This window comes from Nycticebus coucang, chromosome 6, assembly GCF_027406575.1.
Source record: "Nycticebus coucang isolate mNycCou1 chromosome 6, mNycCou1.pri, whole genome shotgun sequence".
In the NCBI taxonomy this organism is placed as follows: domain Eukaryota; kingdom Metazoa; phylum Chordata; class Mammalia; order Primates; family Lorisidae; genus Nycticebus; species Nycticebus coucang.
This window is the reverse complement of record NC_069785.1, coordinates 69,821,351-69,847,973: the sequence shown is the minus strand read 5'-3', so window position 1 is coordinate 69,847,973 and position 26,623 is coordinate 69,821,351. Positions and strand designations below refer to the sequence as shown.

At 48.3% G+C, this 26,623-nt stretch overlaps 1 protein-coding gene across 3 annotated transcripts in view; it reads right to left on the bottom strand.

Annotated features, from left to right (window-relative positions):
• SMAD3 (SMAD family member 3) overlaps positions 1-26,623 on the bottom strand; it is a 119,122-nt gene that overhangs the window by 12,485 nt on the left and 80,014 nt on the right. For all 3 annotated transcript variants that reach the window (XM_053596181.1, XM_053596179.1, XM_053596180.1), the window contains exons 2-5: positions 11,412-11,605; positions 11,162-11,293; positions 9,782-9,856; positions 6,805-6,855 (exon numbers count right to left, since the gene is read on the bottom strand). In XM_053596181.1, coding sequence (XP_053452156.1) covers positions 6,805-6,855; positions 9,782-9,856; positions 11,162-11,293; positions 11,412-11,605 — 452 coding nt within the window. The remainder of the gene's footprint in view (positions 1-6,804; positions 6,856-9,781; positions 9,857-11,161; positions 11,294-11,411; positions 11,606-26,623) is intronic.

Here is a 26,623-nt window from a genome sequence, read left to right as displayed (position 1 = left end):
CCAGTGGCAAAGTCTACAGGGTGCCACTTCAGGGAGTGCTGTTTGGATGAGCTGCCCTGCTTCTAGAAGCCTGACTGAGCCAGAGCAGTGCCCCAGCCATGTACTTTCTATTCTCTGCAAACAACTAAGAGCCACCTCTGCCCTTCTCTGCCTTCCAGCTCCCTTCCTCGCATCACCCCTCAGCTGCTTCCTCGAGGCATTGTGGGACAGGAGCTGTAGACCCCAAAGTATGGTCATTACCTCTGAGTTCTGCCTTCCATGGCATGTTTTAAAAAAAACGTGTATGTGTGCTCTCCCTTCTTTCCCACTGAAGGGCCTATCCACACCATGGTCAGTACAAGAGAAACAAAAAGGCCCTTGGAAAAGAGAAACTTATGAATGGAGTAATTATGAAGCTCCTGAAAGGGTACCCAACTTGGCTCTGAGTTTCCTAGCAGAAAAGGCAAAAAGGGAATATAATATACTGCATGGCTCTGGCTGGTGGATGGACAATGCTTATTGAACAAACAAAGCTTGTCTTGGCACTTATATCTTAAAAGAAATCTCTCATGGTAGGTGTCAAACCCTCCCCCACTCCAATCAATCAAGCCAGCCAGCCAGGCTTGATCTCAAGAGTTTACCAACAAATACAGAAACAGTTTTATGAGAGATTCCTTTGGGAGATGACTCTGCAGGGGTAAGGTGACACGTCCTGATGGAGAGCAGTTTTGCTTCTCCAGGTAGAGAACGCTGCACACCTCAAGTGGCAGACAATGGCTCATGCCCAAGGTCTTCCCTTCAAAGAGCCTTGTTCCTGCACAGACTTCTGAGCTTGAGCTAATCTCTCTTCCCACAGCAGAGGTGTTGGAGACACAGGAACCTCCAGCTCCAGCCGTTTTGGGTTCCCCACCCTCATCAGTGTGGTTGGTGTCAGCCAGACTTCTAGAGTGGCATGGGGCCCTTAATCCATGGCTGGCCCCCTGCCAGCCTAAAGCATTGGTTGGCTTCAGTTTTGAGTCCTGTTCCAAGCTGGCATAGCCTTTCTGTTTTGTTTAAGAAAAAGAAAACAGAATAAAACCCAGAAGGCAACACTTGGATTAAGGGATGCCTATTAAAAACATGTGCAAGAGATTCAAATCCGGTAAAGGAAAAGGTGAGGAGGCAAGAGGGGGAAATTAACTTTCTGCTATAAATCTAAAGCAGGACCCAGTAAAGGCCAGGAGCACTGACGCTGGAAAGCTAAAGGTCAAAACATAAATGGATTGGCTTTGTCTGGGTCCTCCCCACCTGCGGAAAGCAGCTCTGTCCCAACCTAGGAGATTCCACGCTCCAGTTCCCACATCCATTATGCTGCCACGTCTAGGTCCAGGCTGTTTCCTCTGCCTGGCCTGGCCTTCTCTCCTCATCTGCCTGGATCAATCTTAAGGCCCAGCTCACATGGCTGGGAAACAGTCCCTCGCCACTACCATGCATAATGAGTCTCAGCTACCTGTGCCCCTGAATCTCCTGTGCAAAAGGTTAGTACTCCAAGTGAGGAGGGCCAGCTGAGCCCCTCAGCACCTGGGGTATTAATTCCAACCCTTTTGTCTGCCATTAAAACAACAAACCAAGCTACCCATAAAACCCCATGCCCTTTCAGCTTACAACCAGTTTGCTGCAACCAAAACAGTGGCAAAGCCTGTGCTGGACACTCAGGAGTGTGAGGGCACAGCCAACTGCTCAGGTCCTATCATCATGTCCCCTGCCTGTGATTTCACAAGCTATGGAACATCAGAGCTGGAGGCGGCCTTGGAAAAGAGCCTTGTGGAGCAGCATGAAGACACTGGAACCAGGCTGAGCCTGTGCCAGGGACCCCTGTCCTCTCTCTCCAAAGCTGCTGGTCTTCTGGATACCCCACCTCTTTATCCTGGCAGGAGTGGAAGGCACATTCTGCCTGAAGCACTCTGGAAAACCATCACCTCCTTAAACTCCAGCTCAACTCTCCCCCAGGGCACTCCCTGGTGCCTCATTTTCCTCAGTCAAGGCCCCTCCCCTCCCTAAAGGCTTCAATTTAAAGCAGGGAACAACTTACTCACTGGCAGGAGCCAGCTTGGTACCTTTTTCCTCTCTCACCTGCCGCCTCCTTCCCCTGCGTTTGCACTGATCCTTCTGACTTCAGTGCTTAGGAAATTCCTGTGACTCATCAGCATGATGTGTAATGGCAGGAACATCACCTGCTCATATCCCCTTCCCTGCAAACAAAGTTCCCAGGGTCTTCAAGAACTTGCCTTGAGCAAGATGCTGAGCTGGATCTCAATCATGCATTTGGGATGCCTCCACGAGTCACTGCCCCTTACTAGAAGTGACTTTCCTACACTAGGAGACTCAGCCTTCCTCAGACCTGTGCCCTGGGGCTAAGGCCTGGAGTGGGAGGAAATAAGAAACCTGATGTCCTATGCTTTATTCATCTTTGAGCAATAACTTCACAATAATCTCTTTTAAGAGAAATAAGCAGATGCCCCCATCTTTTTCAAGGACAAGCTCATTATGCACCTATTTCCATCCTGTGGTTCGGGACCTACTGGCCATGAAAGGATGCAAAGGCTACTGTGGCTGGCTGCACCCCCTCCCCCTTTTATTTGTTCTCCAGCCCACTGTTGACCAACTTTGCCTCCCTTTTCCCCACAAAAAGCTCTCCAAAGGCTGAACTCCTGCTGCCAAATGAAAATCCTCTTCCTACATCGCATTTTGCATCTTTGCTGAACCTGGCCACTGCCACTGTCTCTTAGGGCCTCCCTCCCCTCAGACCGTCACGGGTCTATCATCCCCTGACCTTGGCTTTCTTCTTCTGAAGCTGGGTCTTCCACCCCTGGATTCTGCTGCCATTACTTTAGCCAAACCTCTACTGGTGTTTCTACAGTGAGTTTCTACAGTTATGGAACATCAGAGCTGGAGGCGGCCTTGGAAAAGAGCCTTGTGGAGCAGCATGGGGTTGGTCAGTGGGGCAGAAGACAGAAGTGCTGGGAAACAAGCCTCCTTTCTACAGACTGCTCAGAAGTGTCACATGCAAATCTCCTGGGGACTGCTGGAAGGGCCATAGTGTGGGTTTTCCAAACTCATCCCATCATAAACCTCGTCTGTCCGATCCCGCTATGGGAAAGGTGTCAGTATCAATGATTGCCAGGTCTGACCCTCCAACCCCAGTTCGGACTTTCCTGCTGCTTCCTGGGCACAGTTAACCACAGCATGGGATGAGCCACCTATGGGGTCACCTTGGTTAAGAGGCCTCTTGGGTGTTCCACCTTGGTTAAGAGGCCTCCCTGTCATGCCAGTTAAAGCTGATCATAAACCCTGCTAATTCAGACCCACGACACCCACCTCCCTAAGTGTGCCCTCCCAACCCTGCCACCATTTCTGAGCTGCCTAAGAGGATCTGTGTTTTGTTTTTTTTGTTTGTTTGCCTCAAATAATTTTCCCAAGGGTTTAGATACCACACAGTGGCCGGAACAATCTTTATAAAGTTGTCTAATGCCACATCCACTCAAAACCCACCATCAACTTTATTCTGTGGGCAAAAAGGCACTAAGCTTGGCATTCAGGGCTCTTTTCTTAGGGCCTCTGGAATCCCCCCGTCCCTCCTGATGTGCCAACCCATGACGGTGTAAGCTGTTCTCAGATGACATGCCACCCTTCCACCTGCAATGTCCTTCCCTTCCTCACTGGGGCATCCCACCCATCCCTCAAGGCCCACTCACACACGCACCACCTTGCCCATGGCTTCCCAGCTTATCCACACTTGCTTCTTGGCACATGTCTGTCCTCCTTCCTCTGGCTTGCTCTCCTGGCACAACACATCACTGGTGGACATGGACATCTCCAGCCACTCCACGTGCCTATGAGTGCCCGTGCTTTCTCCCCAGCTCTGGGCACCCAGCTTCAGTACTGCCAGGAGCTGGGCAAAAACTGATGGAGTGGGTGAATACACAGGAGACGCCTGGCCAGCCTGGATGCCTGTCCCCACTGGAATGGGGACACATCCCCATTCTGAGCCCCTAGAGCGCTTCATCTGCACCTGTGCCATGTTTTGTAACTATTTTTAGTCCTGCCTTATTGATCCACAGGCCCTGGTACCTCAATGGAAGGGTCTGTGACTTCTCTTAGAATCTCCCATGTGGACTGGCACATGGTGACGAGACTGGAAATCTCTGGAGAATGGATGGGTAAGGAAGAGACAGGCAAGGAGGCGGGGCTCCCAGCCAGGGGCTAGAACCTAGCAGTTGTCTCTAGCTAAAAGTTTATAAATGCCCTGCTTGACCTTGTTCTTCTGAGTGAGAAGGGCGGGGACAGCTGGTCTAATTGGCCCAGCACCGCAGTAGTGTCAGGGTGCTGCGCATGCCCTGGCTGGGAAACGGCTGAGTTTAAAGCCGGCTTCTCCATCTACTAACGCGTGATCTCGGACAAGTGAGTTAGACCAGTTTGCTCCTTGGTTTCCTAATGTGTGGAATAAAAATGCCAGTACTTCTGATATGTAAAGTTATGAAGATTGGGATAACATGTACAAAGCACTTTGAGTAACAGTACATAGTACATTCTAAAGAAACATTTGCCATCATCATCACACTCAAATCAGGCCCTTCCAGCTATGACAACAGGAGTCCATATGACCTTTTGGGTAAGGACGATAGAGCAGAATGGGTGAAGGGGGGTGTGAGCCTGCCAGGCAGAGAGGAAGCCAGGCCCCTCATCAGTGCTGGTGTGTCACCATGAATCTTAACCCTGACTCGTCAGCTGACTTGTCCCCGATTCAGACCTTCCCAGCAGAGGCGTAACTAGATCAGTGCAAAGTAGCACCCTTTCTCTGTTGGCCAGGCTCAAGATGGTCCTTCCTTTGTAAGAAATGACTTAAGAATTCTCAACTCTCAGACAAGTAGCCTGAGGAAGAGGACGGTAGGAAGGGAGAACTGTGTCAGCAGGGGACTCTACCTTGGGTCCCAGCTTTAAGAATCATCCTGTCATCTCAGTCTATGCAATCAAGAGGGCAATTCCAGCAAACTACCACCTGGGACGACTTTTCCATCTGAACCAGTGGGTCTGCCCACAGCAGCCGCTTCCAAGCTGGCCTGTGACTGCTATGCTTTTAAAGACAAACGTCTGCTCCAAAGTCTGTCAATGAATAGTGCTGCCTTGGCCACATAGGGTAAAATAGCTCAGAAAAGAAATCTAAAACAGCCAATCTCAAAAGCTGAAAGCCCAGAGTCAAGTTTACAATCACAGCCTTTACTTTCTCAAGTGTTAACATAGCTTCTAGCCTTCAGAGTTTGTTTTTAATAACTTGGCCCTTTCATATCAGGAGTATGAGCTTCTCTCTACCAAGCCCAACACTTCGTGGTGATATTATTCTACAGAGATGTTGAAACAGATCACCCAAAGTCACATCTCACGCTGTCCACCTGTCAGCCATATTAAAGGGTTTTCATGCATCCTCCAATATTTTTTTTTAAGTATTTTCTTTCTTTCTTTTTTTTTTGTAGAGACAGAGTTTCACTGTATCACCCACGGTAGAGTGCTGTGGCATCACATAGCTCACAGCAACCTCTAACTCCTGGGTTTAGGCAATTCCCTTGCCTCAGCCTCCCGAGTAGCTGGGACTACAGGCACCTGCCACAATGCCCAGCTTTTTTTTTTTTTTGTTGTTGTTGTTGCAGTTTGGCTGGGGCCAGGTTTCAACCTGCCACCCTCGGTATATGGTGTCCCACTGAGCCACAGATGCCGCCCTGCACCCTCCAGTATTTCAAACAATGAGTTTCCTCACTTGATGACACCATCAGTCAAGGTTTGGAAACAAAGCTAGTCCAATCCACTTTAATTGACTAAGATTGGATAGTAACTATTTCTTTTCCTGAGCCACAAAATAAGCCTCAGCAAGAAAACCCCTGGCCAAAAAATATCAAATTTGCATTGTCTAAAATGACGACCCAGAATATAAAAAATTCCCCTTAATGAAAACTAAATGGATATTGCATTTGTTTTGAGCGCTTCAGCAGGCTCTTTGAGAAAGCCACAAGGAAGCCTACTCCAGGCTGGGGAACAGAAGGACACCCCAGGTTAGAAGAATGAAACCCAACAACTGAGGGATGTTGTGGAAACGATGGTCTAGCCACTCTAGAACATTGTGAAGTAACACAAAATCTAAACATGAAAACATGTTTACAAAATATTGTAAAAAGGAAAAAGGATGAGGAAACCAGATATGCACTACAATCTCAAAGGCAAGGCACAAATATATGTGCCTGACAAAGGACTATGATAAAACAAAGGCAGCTGTGCTAGGGTGGTAGGACTAGAGGTACATTGCTCCCACTCCCAGATCCCCAGAGTTCTTAATATATTGCTGTTGTAATAAAAATTATATAACTGCAAGAGGAAATACTCAGGTATAATTTAAATAAATGTGTTGGAAGTAAGTCTATGAATGTCAGGGGCTGGAGTCTGCGTGGCTGCCCATGGCTTTGTACCAAACCACACACGTATGCTCAGCTGACCACAGACCTTCGTCTCCTGGGCATAAGGTTTGGGGGATTTTCATTCACTCACATCTAACTGCCCCCCAGGGGAAATACAAACCCAGCACATGGCTGCCTTTCCTGTCACCACTGTTCTCAGGTTTCCCCGTTCTGTGGTGACCTCAGCATCACTGTAACCAGAAACCTGATAATGGGCTGAGCTGAGCAAAGCCAATGAATGGTAGGAGTTGAGGGAGAGCTTCAAGGCCCCCTTCCCACACTGGCCACCAGCCAGGGCAGCAGGTAGAGCAGGTTCTAGTCTTGGGGACAAGGAGATACTTACCCAAGTTATTGTGTGCTGGGGACATCGGATTTGGGGATAGGTTTGGAGAACCTGTGAGGTGAGACACAATTGTGAGACTTCATAAAGATTCTTGGCTTGGACAATCAAATTACTGAATACTTACATCAAGGCGGATAGCTGAACACAGCAGAAGAAAACCCTGGACAGAGCCCCTCTAGTTCTAGAAGGCCTAACCCCAAACCCTTGTCCCAAGTTCACTCTCTGGGCCCCAGGTTCTTTGCTTGTGAAGTGAAGGGACTGCGTGATTTCAGAGGTCTCTTAAATGACATAGTTTTTAGAATCCTGACTAAGAGTCCCAACACAGACCGCTGAATTCTCAACTATAATAGGTGACAGGTTTTCCTTTAGCTTATACGATCTATCTGTCCTGTTAACTATGCCCCCAGGAACGTGAGAGGAGCAGGGAAGCCCCCTTCCCCAGTGGGTGAAGACCCAGGCAGCTAAAGGCCAGTCCTGCCCCCAGCTGGGGCTTGAGGCCTCCCTGACATCACCTGTCACTCCTCTCAATCAGATCCTATGGTGGCTCAGGTGCCTGGAAAGATCAATTTCAGGAAACCTGCAAATCTGGCTCAGAAATCCTGCAACTCAGCAACCAAGCTGGCATGTTATGCAAGACATGGTAGTGCCCATGAGAAAAAGTCCAAATCTACCCAATTCTTGCTCTATTACCTTCCCAACACTTCTTGCTCCAAAAGAAAAAGAAAGAAGACTCACATGGCATCAGCCTTCAAAAACAACCAGTGGCTACCTTTCTGTAGAGCAGCATCCTGCCTGTCCCTCCTTTATTCTTCTATGGGGGAGGGGGACACCTGGCTCCACCCCCTGAAATCTACCAGTCCTGGGCTGGGCCCTGCACTGGGGCCTCAAGCATATGCTGCTTTGAGCCCTTTCCCGTGGGTCTTTTATTTTGCCCCCAATTCGCGATAACCTCCTTGAGGATCAGGGACAAGCCATGGATTTCTTCTTCCCTGTGGCACCTAATCCAGAGGGGGAGGTGGAAGGGTCGTGGGAAGAACAGAGTGTCTACACACACCAGCAGAGTGGTTCACCTCTTTGACCATCTACTGTGTGACATGAAAAACTTAAATGAGATCATGGACAGCCATGCTTACACTCTCACTGGTACCCAGTAGGCACCTGAGGAATGTTTGTTCCCCATTTTCTGACAGCCTGAATCATGAAGACCTAGGAAGGTGGAGGGACCTTCCCACTGGTCCTCATGGGCATATATGCCTGCGAGGCGAGACACGGGGGTGACCCTCTGGCCCTGAGACACTGCCACACCTCAACTGGTAGGGAACCAGGCACACAAGCAACTGACCTGGGACCCCAGTTAGGCAGCTTGAGTGACAAACAGAGAAAACGTAGGTGAGCCCTACCCCACCCTCCGCCCAATGCACGGGCCTCAGAGCCTCAACTCTGCCCTTGGATAAACACTAGCATTCACAGCAGGACCCTGAGGGCACATTTAATGGGAGAAGAGGAAGAAGGGAGAAGCAGGGCAGAAAGGAAGCGGAGGAGAAGAAACAAGACTGGGAGTGTGGAAGCAGGGCCATTCTCCCCACACACAGGCCCTCCAATCTGGCCTGTTTTCCTCTGTAACAGTAATCCTTCTCCAAATACGGACAGCAGCCGAGAGGGAAGAGAGACAGCGAGTGAGCAGCACAGCGGCTGGGAGATGCTGCCTCGCTGGCCTGCTTCCCGTGCCAGCATTCCGTAGCTGCGAGCCTGCAGCGGTCACTTGGCGTCCGATTCAGGAAGGTCTGTAATGCATTCCAGCAGGGTCCACGTTGCCAGCCACTCGCCCGGGTGGGTGTGCTTCACTTCAGGGGGTGTGCTCAACCCCAAGTGCCCGGCGCCCAGGCTGCATTTCAGCAACTACACTTTTGTAAATGCCAGTCTCTTATCCTTTCAGCCAGCGCACAATCTCTCGAGGGCTGTGTGCAAAGGCAGGTGGCTCTACTGTGTCTAGTGGCTGTGTGTGCGGGAGGCGTGCCTACCGTCACCAGAGGGAACATCTGCTCAGCCCCCTCTCCTCCTCGCCCAACCACACACAACGCAGGACGTGTTCTCTGTGGCAGCTGGGGCTCAATTCAAGGAGCTGCTGGTCAGGAGCCAATTTGGTCCCATAACAAGTGACTTGGGAAACATCTGGAGATGTAGCAGGAGACAACCAGGCCTAGTCCCTTGTGGCAGGATCACATTTGATCACCACACAAAGAGAGTGGCCTCGGGAGTCTCTCCTGGCCATTAGAAAAACCCTTACCTCCACTCCAGGCTTCCTTGCCTCTCACCTGCCTAGGACAGGTGATCAAGCCCACCTGCCACCCAACTGCCAGAAATCTCACAGAGGCACAGGCCCTGCTTACGGCCTGCAGTGGCTCCCCGACAACCCCAGCTAAATGCCAGTGGTCCATCTGGCTTGAAGAGATAAGAGGCCCAGCACACTCGGCCCTCTTATCTCTCCCCCTTCTGGAGAGACAGTATGCTACTGCCACACTGAGGTCCCTGGGCTGGACACTCCCTGGACTATAGCCATCCTGTCCCTAGAATGCACCAGGCTCTCCTGCCCATGCCTCCATGACTCCCTGGCACACCCTTTGCCCACCCTGATGGCCTGGGTAACACCTGTACATCTCTAAGACTCAACTCAGAAAAAACACTGCAAGGTACTGATCCTCCCCAGATTGGGGGTGGGGCCCTGCTTTGCGCATCTTCCACCGGAGCATATATGCGATGGTACAGGAACTGCTGTTGTCTTGTCCACCCCCCTGTCATCTGCCAGTAGCCCAGGGCTCCTCCTACGCTCAACACCTGGCACACAGTGGTCACTCTACAAATAGTTAATGAATGGAGTAACAGAGGGCAAAGAGGAGCCGGGGAAGAGGAAAGTGCAGAAGGGCTGGACGAGCCTGCCCAGCAGTTAAGAGTTAGAGCACACCCCTGTGTGACTGACCTGCGTCCATGCTATGGTTCATCTGGTGGTCACTGGTTTCTCCATCTTCACTCAGGTAGCCAGGGGGTGGGGTTTCTGGGAATCAGAAGGAAAGTGATCCATTAAAAGACCTCCTTGGCTCTGAGAAGCAAACACATCAGACATTGACACCACCAGGCAGCAAGGACGTGTGGCCGTCAGCTCTTGGACCTGCTATGTTCACGCCTGTCAACCTCCAGCTCCCCACCTGGATTAAAACTGCCTCCTCCATGCCAGACCGATTCCCCAGTCCAAAATGCCTACTCCTTGAGTCACTGCCAGGCCAACTTCTCCCTGTCCTTCAAGGTCAGGGTTAAACCCCACCCTCTAGGGAGACTTCCAAACTTGCCTCAGCCCCACCCATCTCTGTCCCCTGGAGAGCTGTGGCCCCTACTGTCTCCTCCTGTGCAGACCCACTGTCATTATTATTTATTATCTCTACAGGATGTGTCCTAGCTCCACAGTTAGGTTGCAAGTTCAACAGAGGCAGAAACCGTGTGATCTATTTCCCTGAAACTCTCCCATACCCTGACTTAGCCCACTGAGGTTCAGTACTTGGACAGAGGGTAGATAACCTACCCTTCAGAGACCAGGACCTGCTAAGGATCTGAAAAGGCTGAAAATTGGGTATCTCCTTAACACTCTGACCCCAGCACACATGCCTGTAGTCAACCTCAGCAGAGTAAACTAACCAAGGTGAAAGACACGTCTAAGTTAAGAGTAAGGTGCGGCAGGATCGCTGCCCTGGCAAGCAAATGTTGCAAGGACTAGCCTAAGTGTTGCCAAGCGCAGCTCCCTTGGACACCAGAGAGAGCTGGTGATTCACACATTATTTGCATGTAAATGAGGGGCTTCTAAAAACATTTGCAGTTGTCAGAGAGCTCCTTTCTCCCTGCAGCAAAAACTCAAAGTCAGCCTCAATACCCATCCTGTAGGTAGCCAGAGGCAGTTACAGGACCAGTTCTCTGCACTCCCTGCAGCCCAGCCCTGCGCTCTCCCCCCACCCCACCCGCCCCTGCAGCCCCCAGCCAGCCTGGATTCGGTCTGCACGCCAGGACCAGCCGCAAGGGCAGTGAGAGAAACACAGTGTTGCTATTTCCACTTCCAAAATAAATGACTGCACCAAGGCCGGGGCGGAAGGGTCACGCCGCTCCTCCGTGCCAAGAAAAGCATCATTAGTGAGCAGGGAGTTGAGGCCATGGGTCCTCTCCCCACAGGGATGTGGTTCTCAGTCTGGGGTCCTCCGGCCAGTGCTGTGCACAAAGAGGGGGTGATGGGATGGCTGAGGGGGACAGATAGCAGGGCACAGGCCCGACATCCCAGGGTCCACCATCCCACCCCCTGGGCTGCCCATGAGCATACCTGGAATATTGCTCTGGGGCTCGATGCCTGCGGGGAAGTTAGTGTTTTCGGGGATGGAATGGCTGTAGTCGTCCAGCGGGGGAAACTCGGCCGGGATCTCTGTGTGGCGTGGCACCAACACAGGAGGTAGAACTGTCCAGGGGAGACAGAGCAGAGGGCTCAGTGTAGAAGCCAGGCTGGCACCAAAGCCCCTGCACCCCCGAGCGAGCCCAGCACAGTGCAGTTCCCCTGGGGGAGGCGGCCGGCATACCTGGCGTCTCCACTCTCTGGTAGTGGTAGGGATTCACGCAGACCTCGTCCTTCTTCATGTTGAAGGCAAACTCACACAGCTCCATGGCCCGCAGCTCATGGTGGCTGTGCAGATCCGGCCATCGCCACAGGCGGCAGTAGATGACATGAGGGAGCCCCTTCCGATGGGACACCTGCAGCCGGCCATCCAGAGACCTGTGGGGAAAGGAGGGGCGAGTGGAGATGGAGGGGTGGGTTTGGCGAGTTTGCTGGCATTTAGTCGGGACGCTCTCTCCCCCTCATTTCTCTCACCTGCAGATCGCAGAGATCTGCTAGTGCTGGAAGGGATCCTGATGTGGAAAACAGAGGCCCACTGTCACTCCACGGCGGAGAGGCCCATGGAGAGCTCCCCAACCCCATACGCGAAAGGACCTGCCCTTGAATCACACTCAGAAAAGGTCCCCAAGCCACCAGTCTGGTCCCTACTCTCAGGGCAGGGTGGAGAGAGTTTAGGACCGCGCAGGACAGTGAGAGTTCTTTAGGCGCAGATGCAGATTTGAGGACCACAAGTGATCAGAAGAAGGGTGACAAAGTACACAGGCTGTCTGGGATCACTCACCCAGTTCTTCCCACACACATTAGAAAACAGGAAAAATAAAACTCTTTCCTGTTTAGTTATTATTTGCAGTGGAGCAAAGGGGGAAAGAGGGAAACGACAGGGCATTTTTGATGGTGAAATCCTACATTCCAGACCTCTCTGAGTTCTCTTCAGCGGGCAGGCTGTTTGCAGATCGACCCAGGTGTGACTGTCCACCACTCCTGATTCTAGACTCAGAGCTGAGGCCTACCAGCTGTCCACAAGGCAGGAAGGAAAAGAGCCTGGGACTCTACTCTAGGCTTGGTCCTGCAGTGTCCCCAGACTGCTTGCAAATGGCTGATGCCCTGTCCCTGTGCAGACAATGTCTTAAGTGGTGATCTGGCTCAGCAGTTGAAAGCTGGTGCTCCCACCTCCCAGCAGCAGTAGTCCAGGGAAGCACTTTAAAAATGGAGAGTCTTGGTCGGGTGCAGTGGCTCACGACTGTAATCCTAGCACTCTGGGAGGCCCAGGAGGGTGGATTGCCTGAGCTCATGATTTCAAGACCAGCCTGAGCCAGAGCTAGAGCCAGAGCGAGACCTCATCTCTAAAAAAATACCCAGGTGTTGTGGTGGGTACCTGTAGTCCCTGCTACTTGGGAGGCTGAGGCAAGAGAATTTCTTTTTTTTTTTTGTGGTTTTTGGCCGGGGCTGGGTTTGAACCCACCACCTCCGGCATATGGGACTGGCGCCGTACTCCTTGAGCCACAGGTGCCACCCAGGCAAGAGAATTTCTTAAGCCCAGGAATTAGAGGTTGCTGTGAGCTGTGACCTCATAGCACTCTACCGAGGGGACAAAGTGAGACTCTGTCTCAAACAAACAAACAAACAAAAGTAGAGTCTCAGAGCCTACCCTAACCTACTAAATCAGAATCTTCCCAGGGGATCTACATGGGGACGGCGGGCGGGCTCAGGAGCAACAACGGTATCATCAGCTATGAACAAAGGTGGGAGGCAGGATGCAAGGGGGTGTGAGATTTCAGAGGGTGTCCGCAATCAAGACAGGTGAAGATGTGCCTTTGACAAGAAATCCCTTATTTGCCACGTATTATACGAGCACATATTATGTGTGGCAAAAAGGATACAGGGGTGAGGAAAGAGACCTCAGAGTGAGAACAGACCAGCAGAGCAGTCCTAGCTCCCATTAAGTTTCCAGTCAAGTGGGCAAGACTGACATTATACAAATAATCACAGAAAGCAAGGGTTACACATGATGAAAGTGGCCTGAAGTTCAGGGAACCCCACAAGAGGGTAGGACCATGCAACCCTCACTTTGCTGAAGGGTTGGACAAGGCCTCCTGAAGAGCTATAGGATATAGAAGAAGTAAGTAGGCAAAGGGGGTGTGGAGAAGGATATTTCCAGTAGTAGACCCTGTGCAGCTGGGAAGGCCTGCTAAGGCAGGAGGAGCTGAAAGAAGGCCAGAGCGACTGGAGAGGAGGGCATTAGAGTGCTGGAGGGCTGGGCACAGATGAGGCAGGCAGGGCTGACTCTGTAGGGCCTTGGAGGCCATGACAAAGGGGTCTGTCTTTTCTTCTAAATGCAAGAAGTAGCCTCTTAGATGTTTAAGTGGGCTGTGAGTGTGGGTGAAAAGGACAGGCCCTATGATAACTCCGCTATGTGTGGCCAGCAGTCACGGGGCAGTGCGGATGGGAAGTGCAGAGATGCGACGGATGCTCCTGCATCAGGAGGGTGTTAGGAGGCAGTGCTGCTCTCCCAGCAAGGAGGCTCCTCCTATACCCCATCAGTCAGTGGCACAATCTTTCTATCAGCTGGAGAGGGCTAACAGGGAGAGATTTGCAAGCTCTCACCCCTACCCGCTATCTCCAAGGGCACCCGTTTGCATAAGCAGAATCTGTGGGCACTCTGAGGGAGGGGCTAGCCAGATGTACCCAATGTACCAGCAAAAAGAGAGAAACAGAGGGATCCAATCAGATTCTCTAAGCAACTGGCCTGGGAATAGGGGAGGACAGACAAAGGTCAGAGCTGGGCTTGGTCACAGGAATTGACCCAAAGCTGCTGACTAAGGACATCTGGAAGGATGTAATTACTTCCCTCCCATGGGGCGCCATTCCAAGGAACCCCTGCAGCTGAAAAACAGTAATTACCAGGCAGAACAAGAGAGGACATCCTGGGACTGTCCCTGAGGTACAGAAGGAAGATTGGCAGGTGCAGAGCCTAAGACCTGGGGTCAAGAAGCGGTTTTCCTCTCCTAGCTGAGAGACACTGGGCAAGTCCTGGGATCTCTAGGGTGCTCCGTCCATAAAACGGGGACCTCAGGAAGCTTTGGTGTCTATGTGAGCATTTTATGAAGCACCAGCAAAGGAATATGAATTATTCTACATTGTATCAGCCCCTCTCCAAACCTGGTCTGGACAAGTGAAGTGAGCTGTGAGCTTGAGGGAGGGAAAGAGGGAGAGAGGGAGAGAAAGGGAGAGTGGTGACAGAGGATTATTCAGCTGTTCTCCTTCTCTTGCAAAGCCACCACATACCCACGATGAGGGAAGTGGCCACATTTATGATTCAGTGTTTGACAGAAGCTCCAACAGAGGGCCAGGTGGACACAGGCCAGGCTGAGGAGAAAGGCTGAGGCCAGTAGTGAGGGGACAGCAGGGCTAAGGGATGGAAGGTGGTGGGCCTCTTGCTTAAAAAAAAAAAAAAAAAAAACAAAAAAAAAATACATATATATATATATAAATCACTCATGGATTATTTTGGTAATAATTAAACTTTTTAAAAGCAGGGAGCTACAGTAATCAAGGCAGTATGATAATGGCATGAGCACTGACAATCGGATCAATGAAACCTAAGAAAGTCCCCAAATATGTAAATATATGCACGGATAACTGGTTTCAACAAAGGCTCAGACAATTTAGTGTAAAAAGGACATTCTTTTCAACAAATGGTGTTAGAGCGACTAGCTAACCATATGCAGAAAAATGAACTTCAAATTGTACACTGCATTCTAATACAAAAATTAAGTGTTTTGGAATATGAAACTTTAAACTATATAGCTTTTACAAGAAAACACAGGAGAAAACTTCAGTAACCTTGGGATAATTTCTCAGATAATACAATATGTTCATTCATACGCTGTAAAAAATAAAATGGATAAATCAGACTACATCAAGAGTTAAGCTTCTGGTCTTTGAAAGACACTGTTAAAAGAATAAAAAGACAGGTCATAAACTGGCAGAAAATATTAGCAAAGCATAAATAAGACAATAGACTGTTTTCCAAACTATATAATAAACTCTGAACTCACTATTAACAGACAGTCCATGATTTGAATAGACATTACACAAAAAGATGTAAAGATGGCAAGCATGCACAGGAAAATATGTCTAACATCATCATTAGGAAAATGCAAATTTAAAACTACAAGGAGACAGGACTATATAATTATTAGCATGGTGAAAATTAAAAAGACTGACTACGCCACATGTTGGCAAGGGTGTAGGGCAACTGGAATTCTCATACATGTACACTGCTGGTGTGAGTACAAAATGGTACAACTAATTTGGGAAAGTTTGGAAATTCATCTTTTAAACTTTTGATTTTTAAAGAGAGAGAATAGTCATACAGATTGATGGGGCACATGTGTTATTTTGATACAAGCATACAATGTGTAATGATCAAGTCTGGGTAATTGGGATATCCATCCCCCAAACATTTGGAAGTTTCTTTAAAAGTTAAAAACATAAGCCTACCATATGATTTACCCATTCCACTTCTAAATATTTACCCAAGATAAATAAAAGCATATTTCAAAGACTCAAACATGAATGTCACAGCCTGAAACTGCAAAGTACCCCATGCGTTATCAACGGATGAATGAATAAACGAAAATGATGTAACCATAAAAAGAAATACTGCTTAGCAATAAAAAAGGATGAGCTACCGATACATGGCAACACTGTGAGGGAATCTAAAACTAACTACTCTGAGTGAATGACATGATTCTGTTTAAGTAAAATGACAGGGTAATTTACAGGAAAAATGCAAAAGTATCTTGTAACAGAGAGTGCATCAGTCATTGCCTGGGGAGGGAGGGAAGGAATACCATGAAACACGAGGAAACTTTGGGGAGATAACAATTAGTTTGTTGTCTGGATGGCAATGGCGTTGTTACGGGTGTATAAATATGTTAGCAGTTGCCATATTGTACATTTTAATATTAATCTGAATAGTTTATTATTTGCAAATCATCCTACAGTTTTGTTTTTTTTTAAGGTAAGGGCTTTGGCCTTGGCTGAACCTGGATTTAAATACTGACTAGGCGCTTGCTAACTGTATAAATGTGAGGAAATCATTTGATGTCTTTGTCTTAACATTTTTCATCTGAAATATAAGCCCCTTCCTTGGATTACTGGAAGGACTAAACAATACTCCGTTTGGAAAGCCCTTGGCACACAGTGAGAACACAGTAAGTGGCAGAGATTATTGTCATCTAACTGTGACTGCCTTATCACTATGACAGTGCCTGGCAAAGTAAGGTACACGGTAGGTGCTCAAAGACATTAGTCCCTTTCCCTGACTTAGCCAGCTGGGTGCAGAATCACGAGGGTCACACTGAGGCCTCATGTCCGCCTTGTACTTTTAATTTTCACAAGGCTTCTGTGCCCCTGACCTCAGATCATCCCCAACACAATTGCATGTGAGTAACAAGACCCACCATGTAATGGTACCACCTCATTTCACCTCCCACCCCCACCAATATGTCTGAGAGGCGAAGCTCATGTCCCAGGATCACACAGCAGTCTGCACCATTGGACTGGCTGCCAGGCTTGGTCCTGACCCAAGGAGACAAACTCACCCTCACTCTCCAGCTCACTAGCACATGACCACCAGTCTAGCTTGGTAGTATTTTGTAGACGTCACCTAGTCCATGGCCCTGCTTCTGGGCCATACAATTCCCAAACTCAGGACACGGAGGGCATCTCCTTCACTTCTTATGCATCAACAGCTACTCCCTTTGGCTCAGTCTGGGCTCCCCAGAGCCCTGGTGTCCTTCCTTCTTTCTCCCGCTGGCCCGCACAAAACCACACCAATGCTTACCAAAATAGTAAAGTGAACAGGGAGTTTCAGCTGCTGGATTTAATATAGCTGATGTGTCCAGAACACACCCTCCCAAGCCTTACCAGGCATTGGGCCTATTAAATAAATCTACTAAATAAGACTTAATTCTGAGCTGGTATTACCATAAACATACGTGGTTGCAGAAAGGGGTCTATTTGTGGCCCACTCGCTTCCCTGACCCAGCCTTTCCTCCTAGCCCAAGACCAGCAGCTAGAGCCAAGAGTCCAGCCCCAAGACCCGCCTTTGGGCCTCCTCCCCTTTTATGACTGATCTCTTCCCACACCCAGTGCCTTCCTGGTTAGAGACCCCCTAAAGTCTTTCTCCAGCAACTCCCTCAAGCTCTTTTTGACAGAAGGTTTTAGTCCTTAAATATATTCTTCACCAGCAGAACAATTTCCTTTGGCAGGAAATTAGGTTTCCTCCCACTGGCTTCAAGTGGGACCCATAAAGTATCCCAGAATGGTGGTGGAGCCACAGCCAAGGATGTGGACATGCCAGAGTCCAAAGCCGATGGTGAAGGTAGGGCCTGCCGGAGGGCTCCCTGGGGGAGAGGGCGGTACTGGAGCCCACCTCACGCCAAGTACTACTCCTGTCCTTATTACCAGTGATCAGCCACCCACAGCCATGTGATGGACAACGTGAGGTTTAGGGGGAAGGCTGGGAGCTGACCATGCAAGTTCCAGAAACACACCAAGATTTATTCAGCATGAACTATGAGCCAGACGTGCCACTGCTGCGTGTGATTACAAAAGTGGCAGCCCCCTGCTGCAGACCCTGCCCTTTCCCGCCTCAGAGAGCTCAAGGGCTTTGCCCAAGGTCACAAACTTGTAAAAGGCTCAGCCAGGATTCTAACCCAGACCAGCACTAAAAAAACGGGGGTGGGATGAACAGTGCTTTTTCTGTTATTCCATGCCACTATCAGGAAAACTGACTCTTACCAACCATTGAATAATTATCGAACACCTACCATATGCCAGGCACTGTGCCAGTTACCTGGGCCAATGAAGTGGAGAAAAACTAAATTTGTTAAAACTACCATGTTTCAATCGAAACCTACTTAAAATACATACTTTCTCTCTCTCTTAAGACTGAATTCTCTAGCCTCTTTCAGAGACAAGCTTCCTTTTTCGTCTTGCCCATAGAGCAGTAATAACAACAGTGGTCAAGAATCGCTACCCCCATGCCAGGTACTGTGCTGGCTCCTTGGTGATGGCGATAGATTGAATTAGTCACCCCTTTCTGTACCCACACCCTTTGCTCTGGGGCTCTGCTGCTCCTCCTAGCATGGGTGTAGTGTATGTTCTTGGGCTTTGACTTTGGGTTTGGTTACTGACTTGCTTTGGTCAGCAGAATGTGAGCAGAAGGGACAGAGTGCCACTGTGTGTTTCTGCCTGCCCTGTTGCACCCCTGCCACCACCATGGGATCCCCCAGGCAGCTGCTGCCCCACAGCCTGCGCCCGGAACTAAACACATGCGGAACACAGCAAGGAACCAAGCCCAGGGAAACCACAGAAGCACGAGTAAGCATGAACAGTGGTTGTTTCAAGCTGCTGGGTTTGGGGAGTGGCTTGTTACGCAGCATTAGCTGACCAATACACTGACTCCACCACTACTCTTCCCAATAAACTCACAAGTATCGTTTTGTATACTAATTGAGAAATAGAGCACCTGGGGGAGCTACCCAACTTTCCTAAGGCCCCAGAATTAATGTTAATACAAAGTAAAGCCAGACTATATAACTCAGATTCTTTCTCCTCATTCTTAGCAGAACATACCCCTATTCTCCGAACTTGAATACAAGGATGAGACAATCATTTCAGAAGGACTTACGTTTTTGTGTATAAAGAACAACCCAGCTAGAGGCTTTCAGAGCCCATTTCCACAACATGTGAAAATACTCATCTAATGTTAATTTTTTGAAGTGGCCCAAGTAGCACCTTAATAACTCAAAAACCAACCCCCTCACATCCATGTCACCATCTCAATTTAGTCTTATCTTTACATTTTCCCTGTAATACCTGCTATGTTTTAGTGTAAGAAACAAGAGCTGTTTCTGATCTTGGGGTGGCCAATAAATGCCATGAAGTCACATTCAGATACCTACTTCCCAGAACATACCCATTCCAGCTGATATGCCCACCTGCCCTGACCATTTGATACATTCCTCTCTCACCTCTTTCCCTTTAAAAACAACCAAGCTACCTTGCTCATGTTCACTCATGTACAGTCAGATCTTTTAAAATAATTTTTATTTAGGGGTATAGTTTTGCTCCATGAATACGGTGCATAGTTGTGAACTACAGGCAAATAGCTCATCTATTACCCAAACACTATACATTGTACCCATTGATTTTCAGCCCTTACCCCCCTCCTAACTCCTTTCCTTCCATCTCCAAGGTCTACCACTGTACTCTCTGTGACCATGTGTACACATTATTTAGCTCCCACTTAAGAATGAGAATATGTATTTGACTTTGTGTTTCTGAGTTATTACACTTAAGATAAAGTTTCATCCAGTTTCATCTATATTGCTACAAAGGACATGATTTCATTCTTTTTCTGTGTGAGTGGTGTGTGTGTATATATATATCCACCTCAATAAAATCTTTGTACTTAAATATTCTTGAGTTTTGTATAATATGTGAGTCTTATTTTCATTTTTCTCTGGTTTAAAAGAAAAGCAAGTCTTGAGGGACTTCAAGTTTGGGCTATGTGCTCATTTGTCAGGCCTTCTAGGAAGGCAGAAAAAATTCTGCTGGCAGCTTAAAAGGCCCCTTGCATAGATTCTATTTGGCCTGTGAGCTATAAGCAGTTCACCTTGAGATCTCTCTCGACTGTTCCTTAATATTCAAGTATTACAACATGAATTTATTTCTTCCATGCAATGGACAACTGTTTAATAGAGAAGTAAATACGAATGCCCTGAAAACACTGCTTGCCAAGGGGGTATTTGGTTTGAGGGTTCACCCAGCATCCATACCCTTTGGTAAACACTCAAATCTAAAGCATCCTTTGTTCTGGGCAGAAGTTCTCCCAGGAATTACAGGCTGAGTATCTTGGCTGTGCATGACAAACCACAAAGGCCCAATGTTAAGAGAAAAAAAAAAAAGTGGCATCCTGCTAACTCTATGTCCACCTAAAAAGCTACTTAAGAGAACAGTGACAGCTGGATATTGAGGAACCTTGAGAGCATCTAGCCCCAAACCCACATTTTGTGGTTATGAAAACAGACTCTGTTGCATTAAGTACCTTATTCAAGGTCACCCAGCAAATCACTGCAGCCAAGGAGCCCTCCTGATTGCTCTTTCCCTACAACCAGGCTGGCCTTGTAGGCCTCATTGCAGAAAATGTCGGTAAAACATACGTTGAGTTCACTTTCCCACCTTGGTGTGTTGAGAATAATGGAAAAATTTTTTATTGTTGTTGCGCTGCATCGTAAGTTGTCTGAAGTCTGAATGTTTCACTCTTTAGGATGACAATTTTTCTTTTTAAGGAACTGAACAATTGGTGACTCTAGGTGAATATAATTCTTTGTCCTATAATTGTAACTTTCTAAAATTTGGAATTATACCTTCACAGTTGATTGCCTCCCTACACTGACCGCCTTAAGTTGACCTAATTTTCATAGACCAGTCATGCACCACATGCACTCAATGGAAATTTCTTACTTGACCACTTCTGTATGTTAACCAGTTTGCTGCAGCCTCTTGGGTGGTCAACTTACAGAGTTTCTACTGTATTAAGATAAAAAGTTACAAGCGAAAAGAAATCAGGTTGTATGTTAAATGTACTATCCCCAGACACTTTCAATGTTTTTTATTCTTATTTATTTACACTCTATTTCCAAATGGAGATAAAATTAGCCTATTCTTGTCATCCAGTACCACAAAGAAGAAATCCACGGAGGTGAGGTTTGTGGGTGAGCAAGTTCTGGATAATTAGGGTTTGGTCACATGTTCTATCACAGTGACCATGAGCTCCATCTCTATGTGTGTTTCCCAAGTGTTCTCATCAAGTTCTATCGCGGTGCTAAGCACATTTTTTTAATGTTCCAGTTTATATTGGCCCATGAGAAGCTGAAAACAGGATTTCACAACCCTTGATACCACTCACTGAACCGCCTCCACCAAGAACAACTCAATTTCCATCTGAACTTGCAAATGAACAATTAACTGCTGCTCCAGGCTTTGGTGGGCGCCAGGCTGAAGCCTCCTGTGCCATTCTCTAGACCAGCAGATGGGCTCTTTGCTTCTCCCCATTATAGGCAGCACTTTCCTTTCCACCTGCTAATTCTCCAGAGCTGCTGGCTCAGGTCCACACCGAGTGCCCAGGCAGATAAGACAGCCTGAGTTTGAACCCGAGAGGTTGTAGGAACCTCTGGGGCAGATCCCTGGAGAGGGGGAGAGGGAAGCTGGGAAACACCTGGCCTTGCCCTCTAGGGAGGGCTGGACCCCACTGGAAACAAAGGAAGATCATCTGGACCTTGGGGCATCCCACCTCCCAAGGGCCAGGGATGGGCACAGAGTGTGTACTGGAAAAGAAGTAGGCGGATTACTGGAGAAAACTTGGTTTCATTTTAATCATCTATAAAGCACATGGAAACCAAGAACCTTTTTTCTTTCTTTTTTTTTTTTTTTTTTGTAGAGACAGAGTCTCACTGTACCGCCCTCGGGTAGAGTGCCGTGGCGTCACACGGCTCACAGCAACCTCTAACTCTTGGGCTTACGCGATTCTCTTGCCTCAGCCTCCCGAGCAGCTGGGACCACAGGCGCCCGCCACAACGCCCGGCTATTTTTTGGTTGCAGTTTGGCTGGGGCTGGGTTTGAACCCGCCACCCTCGGCATATGGGGCTGGCGCCCTACTCACTGAGCCACAGGCGCCGCCCTTTTCTTTCTTTTTTTTTGAGACAAAGTCTCAATCAGTTGCCTGGGTAGAATGCCATGGCATCAGAGTTTGTAGCAGCCTCAAACTCTTGAGATCAAGAGATCCTCTTGCCTCACTCTCCCAAGTAGCTGGTAGTATAGGTACCCTCCACAATACCTGGCTAGTTTTTCCATTTTTAGTAGAGATGGGGTCTCACCCTTGCTCAGGCTGGTCTCGAACTCCAAAGCTCAAACAATCCACCCACCTCAGTCTCCCAGAGTACTAGGATTACAGGAGTGAGCCACTATGCCTGGTCGAAACCAAGAACTTTTTATTCTGGGCCAGATAACTCTTTGTTAGGGGGTAGGAGTTGTCTTGTATATTGTAAGATGTTTAACAGTATCCTGGCATCCGTCCACCAGATAACAGTAACACCCTCAACCCTGTGACAACTGAAAATGTCTCTAGACATTGCCAAATGCCCCATGAGGGGCAAATTCACTTCTTCTCCTCCCCTTGAGAAATCCTAGGTTAAGAAAATGCCCTGGGTTGGCTTGGCGCCTATAGATCAGTGGTTAGAGTGCCAGCCACATACACCAGAGCTGGTGGGTTCAAACCTGGCCCGGGACTGCAAAACAATGACAACTACAAACAAACAAAAAAAAAATAGCCAGGTATTGTGGCGGGCCCTGAAGTCCCACCTATTGAGAGGCTGAGGCAGGAGAATCGCTTAAGCCCAAGAGTTGAGGTTGCTGTGAGCTGTGATGTCACGGCACTCTACCCAGGGCAACATGGTGAGTCTCCAAAAAAAAAAGAAAATTCTCTGAGAGGGACACAGGTGGAAGAAATCAAGGAATTTATACCTTAGAGCAGGTGTTTACCTGGCACTTCTCATTCAGTAACTCATGGGATACAGGGATCCTGCAGGCTGCTTATCATTGCTACCATTTCACAGATGAAAAATTCATAAGATGTTGGGTGACTTGTCCAGAGAACAGCAAGAAGCAGTGCCTGGCCTTGATCCTGGGTGTTACATCACAAACCCAGTTCTCTAAGATGACAAAAAACACTGTGTTTGAATCAGCAGAGAGTCTCCTTTGGCTCTGACGATACAACCATCCTTGTCCCCTCTCTCTGCTTATGCAAAGAAAGTGATTAAATCTTGAAGGAGGAGGAGGTGGGTGTTTCATTTGAGACCCTTCTATTTAATAGCTTTGGTTTTCATAAAGTTTTTTCCCTCCAAGCACCAGCTTGATAAGGATTGCTTTTTCTGGAGTGTCAGCAGGATCATAGAACTTTCAAGTCACACACAAAAGGTGCTGCAAAGATCTGGATTGGTTTCTGGTTACTGGAAGAAAGGGAAAAGTTGCCAGGCTTCACAGAACGTTCTGGATGGCCGATTCACTCTGCTGGAAAACTCTGAGGTTTAACATTCCCTTGGAGTGGGATTAAGCCTGAAGATGGTTTATTTGTTTTTTAAGGGATCACTCGTGGAATGTTCAGGATACTCACGGCCTTTGGCAATGTTCTGATGGGCTTAAGGTAAAAGCACACTTCACCCCAGCTTTTATTACACTCCTCCCCAAAGCTCACACAACCTAGGGAGCTTGAAATGGTGTCACCAAGCCAGATGTATTTAGATGCCCCTTCTCCTTGAGGCCTCCCATTTGGCAGTGGGGCTGTTCACGTGGCCGACACACTTAGAGGCTCTCAGCTCCCAAACAGCTTTGGGGAATCAAATCGATTTGCATTGTCAATTTGGGGAACAGGAAAATAAAATGCCAGCTAAAGCCCATACGACAAAAAGGATTCCTTCTTTCTCTGACATGATACTCCATTTGGGGAAACAAAAATAAGTATATTCAGGGGAAAATATCTGCCAGCCTCAAAAGTCTGACACTGGAGGCAAAAGGTAAAAAGAAGGGAAAATAGTACGAAGAAAGAGCTATTAGATTACCTCGTCTTGGACACTCTTCAGAAAACAGGCTTAGAGGTGGCAAGGTGGAACGGAAATCCAGATCACCTTCCACTAATCAATGTCGTAAGACTGAGAAATACCTTTGTTCTCTTAAAAATAAAAAGGGCAGGACACGGAAAAGCCGCCTCCCCTGACAACTGTAATTTCTCATGTCTTATCTGCCTGCGAGCTTCGTTATTAGCTCACTTCACAAAACAAACAATTCTTATTACAGGGCTCTTAGTCATTCTGTTTTTCACTTTCTTCCACAAAGCAGAAACGATTAAGGTCAGAGTATCCTCTCTCTGCCCTCTTTTCCCAGGCCCCGTTTCCCAGCCTCCCACCTCCTGCTGACAGGTCTGCATGAATTGGAACACAGTGAATCACTTCCCGTGGGCAGGCTGCACGCTCGCGGGTGGGATTTTCTTTTCTCTTTTTTTTTTTCCTGGAGAAGATTCTCACAGCCTTTTGGAGGTAGAACAAGGGGAACCGGGCGATGGTGATGATAACTGGCTGCTTTGTTCTATCAAAACAAATCTTAAAGTTTCCAAAGACTTAGGGAAAATGTCAGGCGGGCATTCGTGACTAGGGGAGTTGGGGGGGAGAGGGGAAGAGGGCAAAGAAGAGGTTTTGTGTTAATTGCACAGTTTTGACTTCCTTAATTATGAGTCACTGGCCAGAGAGATAAAATAATGTCACAAGTGCTGTAGATCATGCAAAGGGTAAACAGGGCGACACAGTGACATTTCCACAGAGAGGCAAGTGCTGAGGGACAAATGCTCACCCAAGCTCCTACTTACAATTCCTACCCATTGTCACCTACTATGGCCGGAGAGGAACATTCCCATATCTCAGTCTTAGCACATTTACAACTTGTTCTCTATTTTAAAAGAAGCCTCGAAGCCTCCAGGGATTCTGAATCCTTTCAGGTCAGCCACTGTGGGGTAAGAATGGAGGTTCTGGAAGTAAGGGAGGGGATGGAAATGACTACATTTCTTGAAAAAGTTTAAGGACCATTGAGTTCAAGAAGTACCTTTGCATGCAGGAAATGCAGCGTCCTCAGGACACCAACCACTAACACTCCACAAACACTCTGCTTCTTTCTGGACCAAAGCTTTACAAGCTTACCTAAGCAGTTTCCATCCGAAATGGTAACAAAGAATGGGTGTCCTGTATGTTCTGGGCATCTGTATCCCGAGGACAGTTGAGCAGCCAATTAGTATTCCTTTCGGATTAAGGGTACAGACTTCCTATTGTACCTAAACAAAAGGTTCTGGTTCATTGGGGGCAATTTCACCCAGGACAGCAAAGGACCCCTATGGGTAGGAAGACAGGAATTCCAAATAAGCAAGAAGGGAGGATCCAAACAAGCAGGCAAGCACTTAGAATGTTAGGGTTGCAATAATCCTTCCGGCTTAGGCTGGCCTCAACACATCCGGGACTCCTGGCTGAAGGCTGCACCCCTAAAGGAACACAGAATCCAAATGAGGCTCCCTCCCACCACACCCTAGATAGAACTGTCTCCCAAATACCAGCCCACCCAGTCAAGCTGGGATTTGCAGAGTAGCTGCCCACCCACCACCTCACCCCTACTTCTGAGACGGCAGAATAATGTCACCCAGGCCTAAATCCCAGGCACAGAAACTCAAAATGCTTTACTGCCCTATTAGCAGAGGTCACAGCCACAGGATCTGAGCATGGAGCACACTGAGCTGATGTGTGGGTGGGTGCGGAGCCTCCTTCAGCCCTCTGACAGGCCAAATTATCCTCCAGTTTAATTTTCTTTTTTTTTGGAGACAGAATCTCATTCTGTTGCCCAGGCTAGAGTGTGGTGGTGTCTTCATAGCTCACAGCAACCTCAAACTTCTGGGCTCAAGTGATCCTCCTGCCTCAGCCTCTCAAGTGGCTAGGACTATAGTCGCCTGCCACGATGCCAGCTAGTTTTTCTATTTCTAATAGAGGCGGTGTCTCATTTTTGCTCAAGTGTTCTGGAACTCCTGAGCTCAAGCAATCTACTTGCCTCAGGCTCCCAGAGTGCTAGCTAGGATTACAGGTATGGGCCACCATGCCTGGCCTATCTATCCTCCAGTTTTAAACAGTATCCCACCGTGTGGCTCTTTCTGCTCAGAGGGAGCTCTCTTCATCCTCCCCCTCCTCGAAGCCTTACAGTCCCCACTGTCCCACATTCTTCAACCACATCATCATTTAGCACCAAGGGCCCAGTATGACGATTCCCTTCCCAGCAAAGCCAGGAGCTCCTGGATCCTGGATGGAACACGGGGTTTGCAGGTCACTTTTGCTCAGAAAGGAGGTAACGATAATGGAATTAGTAACTGATAACGTGCACCAACACTAGCTGAACTTCACAGTCTCTTTCAGAAGATTTAGGAAACAAGCAAAAACCTGAGGCTGCCCACCAGCCTAGTGAGCTCAATCAAGAAGGTAGAGGGATCGACCCACACATGGCACCAGAGGCCGACCACCAGAAAGGTCTTCAAGCAATCAGATGGTCCTGAGAGGTGCAATTAAAAACAGCAGGGAACTGACAGCCACAAGCCCAGCTAAGTAGGCTACAGCAGCCAGTGGGGAAGTACGGAAGGCTAAACTGCTCCACTTGCCATACCAGGGGGAGACAGTCAGGTGTGGCTACGGCCGCAGGCAGACCCCAGATAGAGGGCTTTGTAATAAATCTGTTCAACAAATA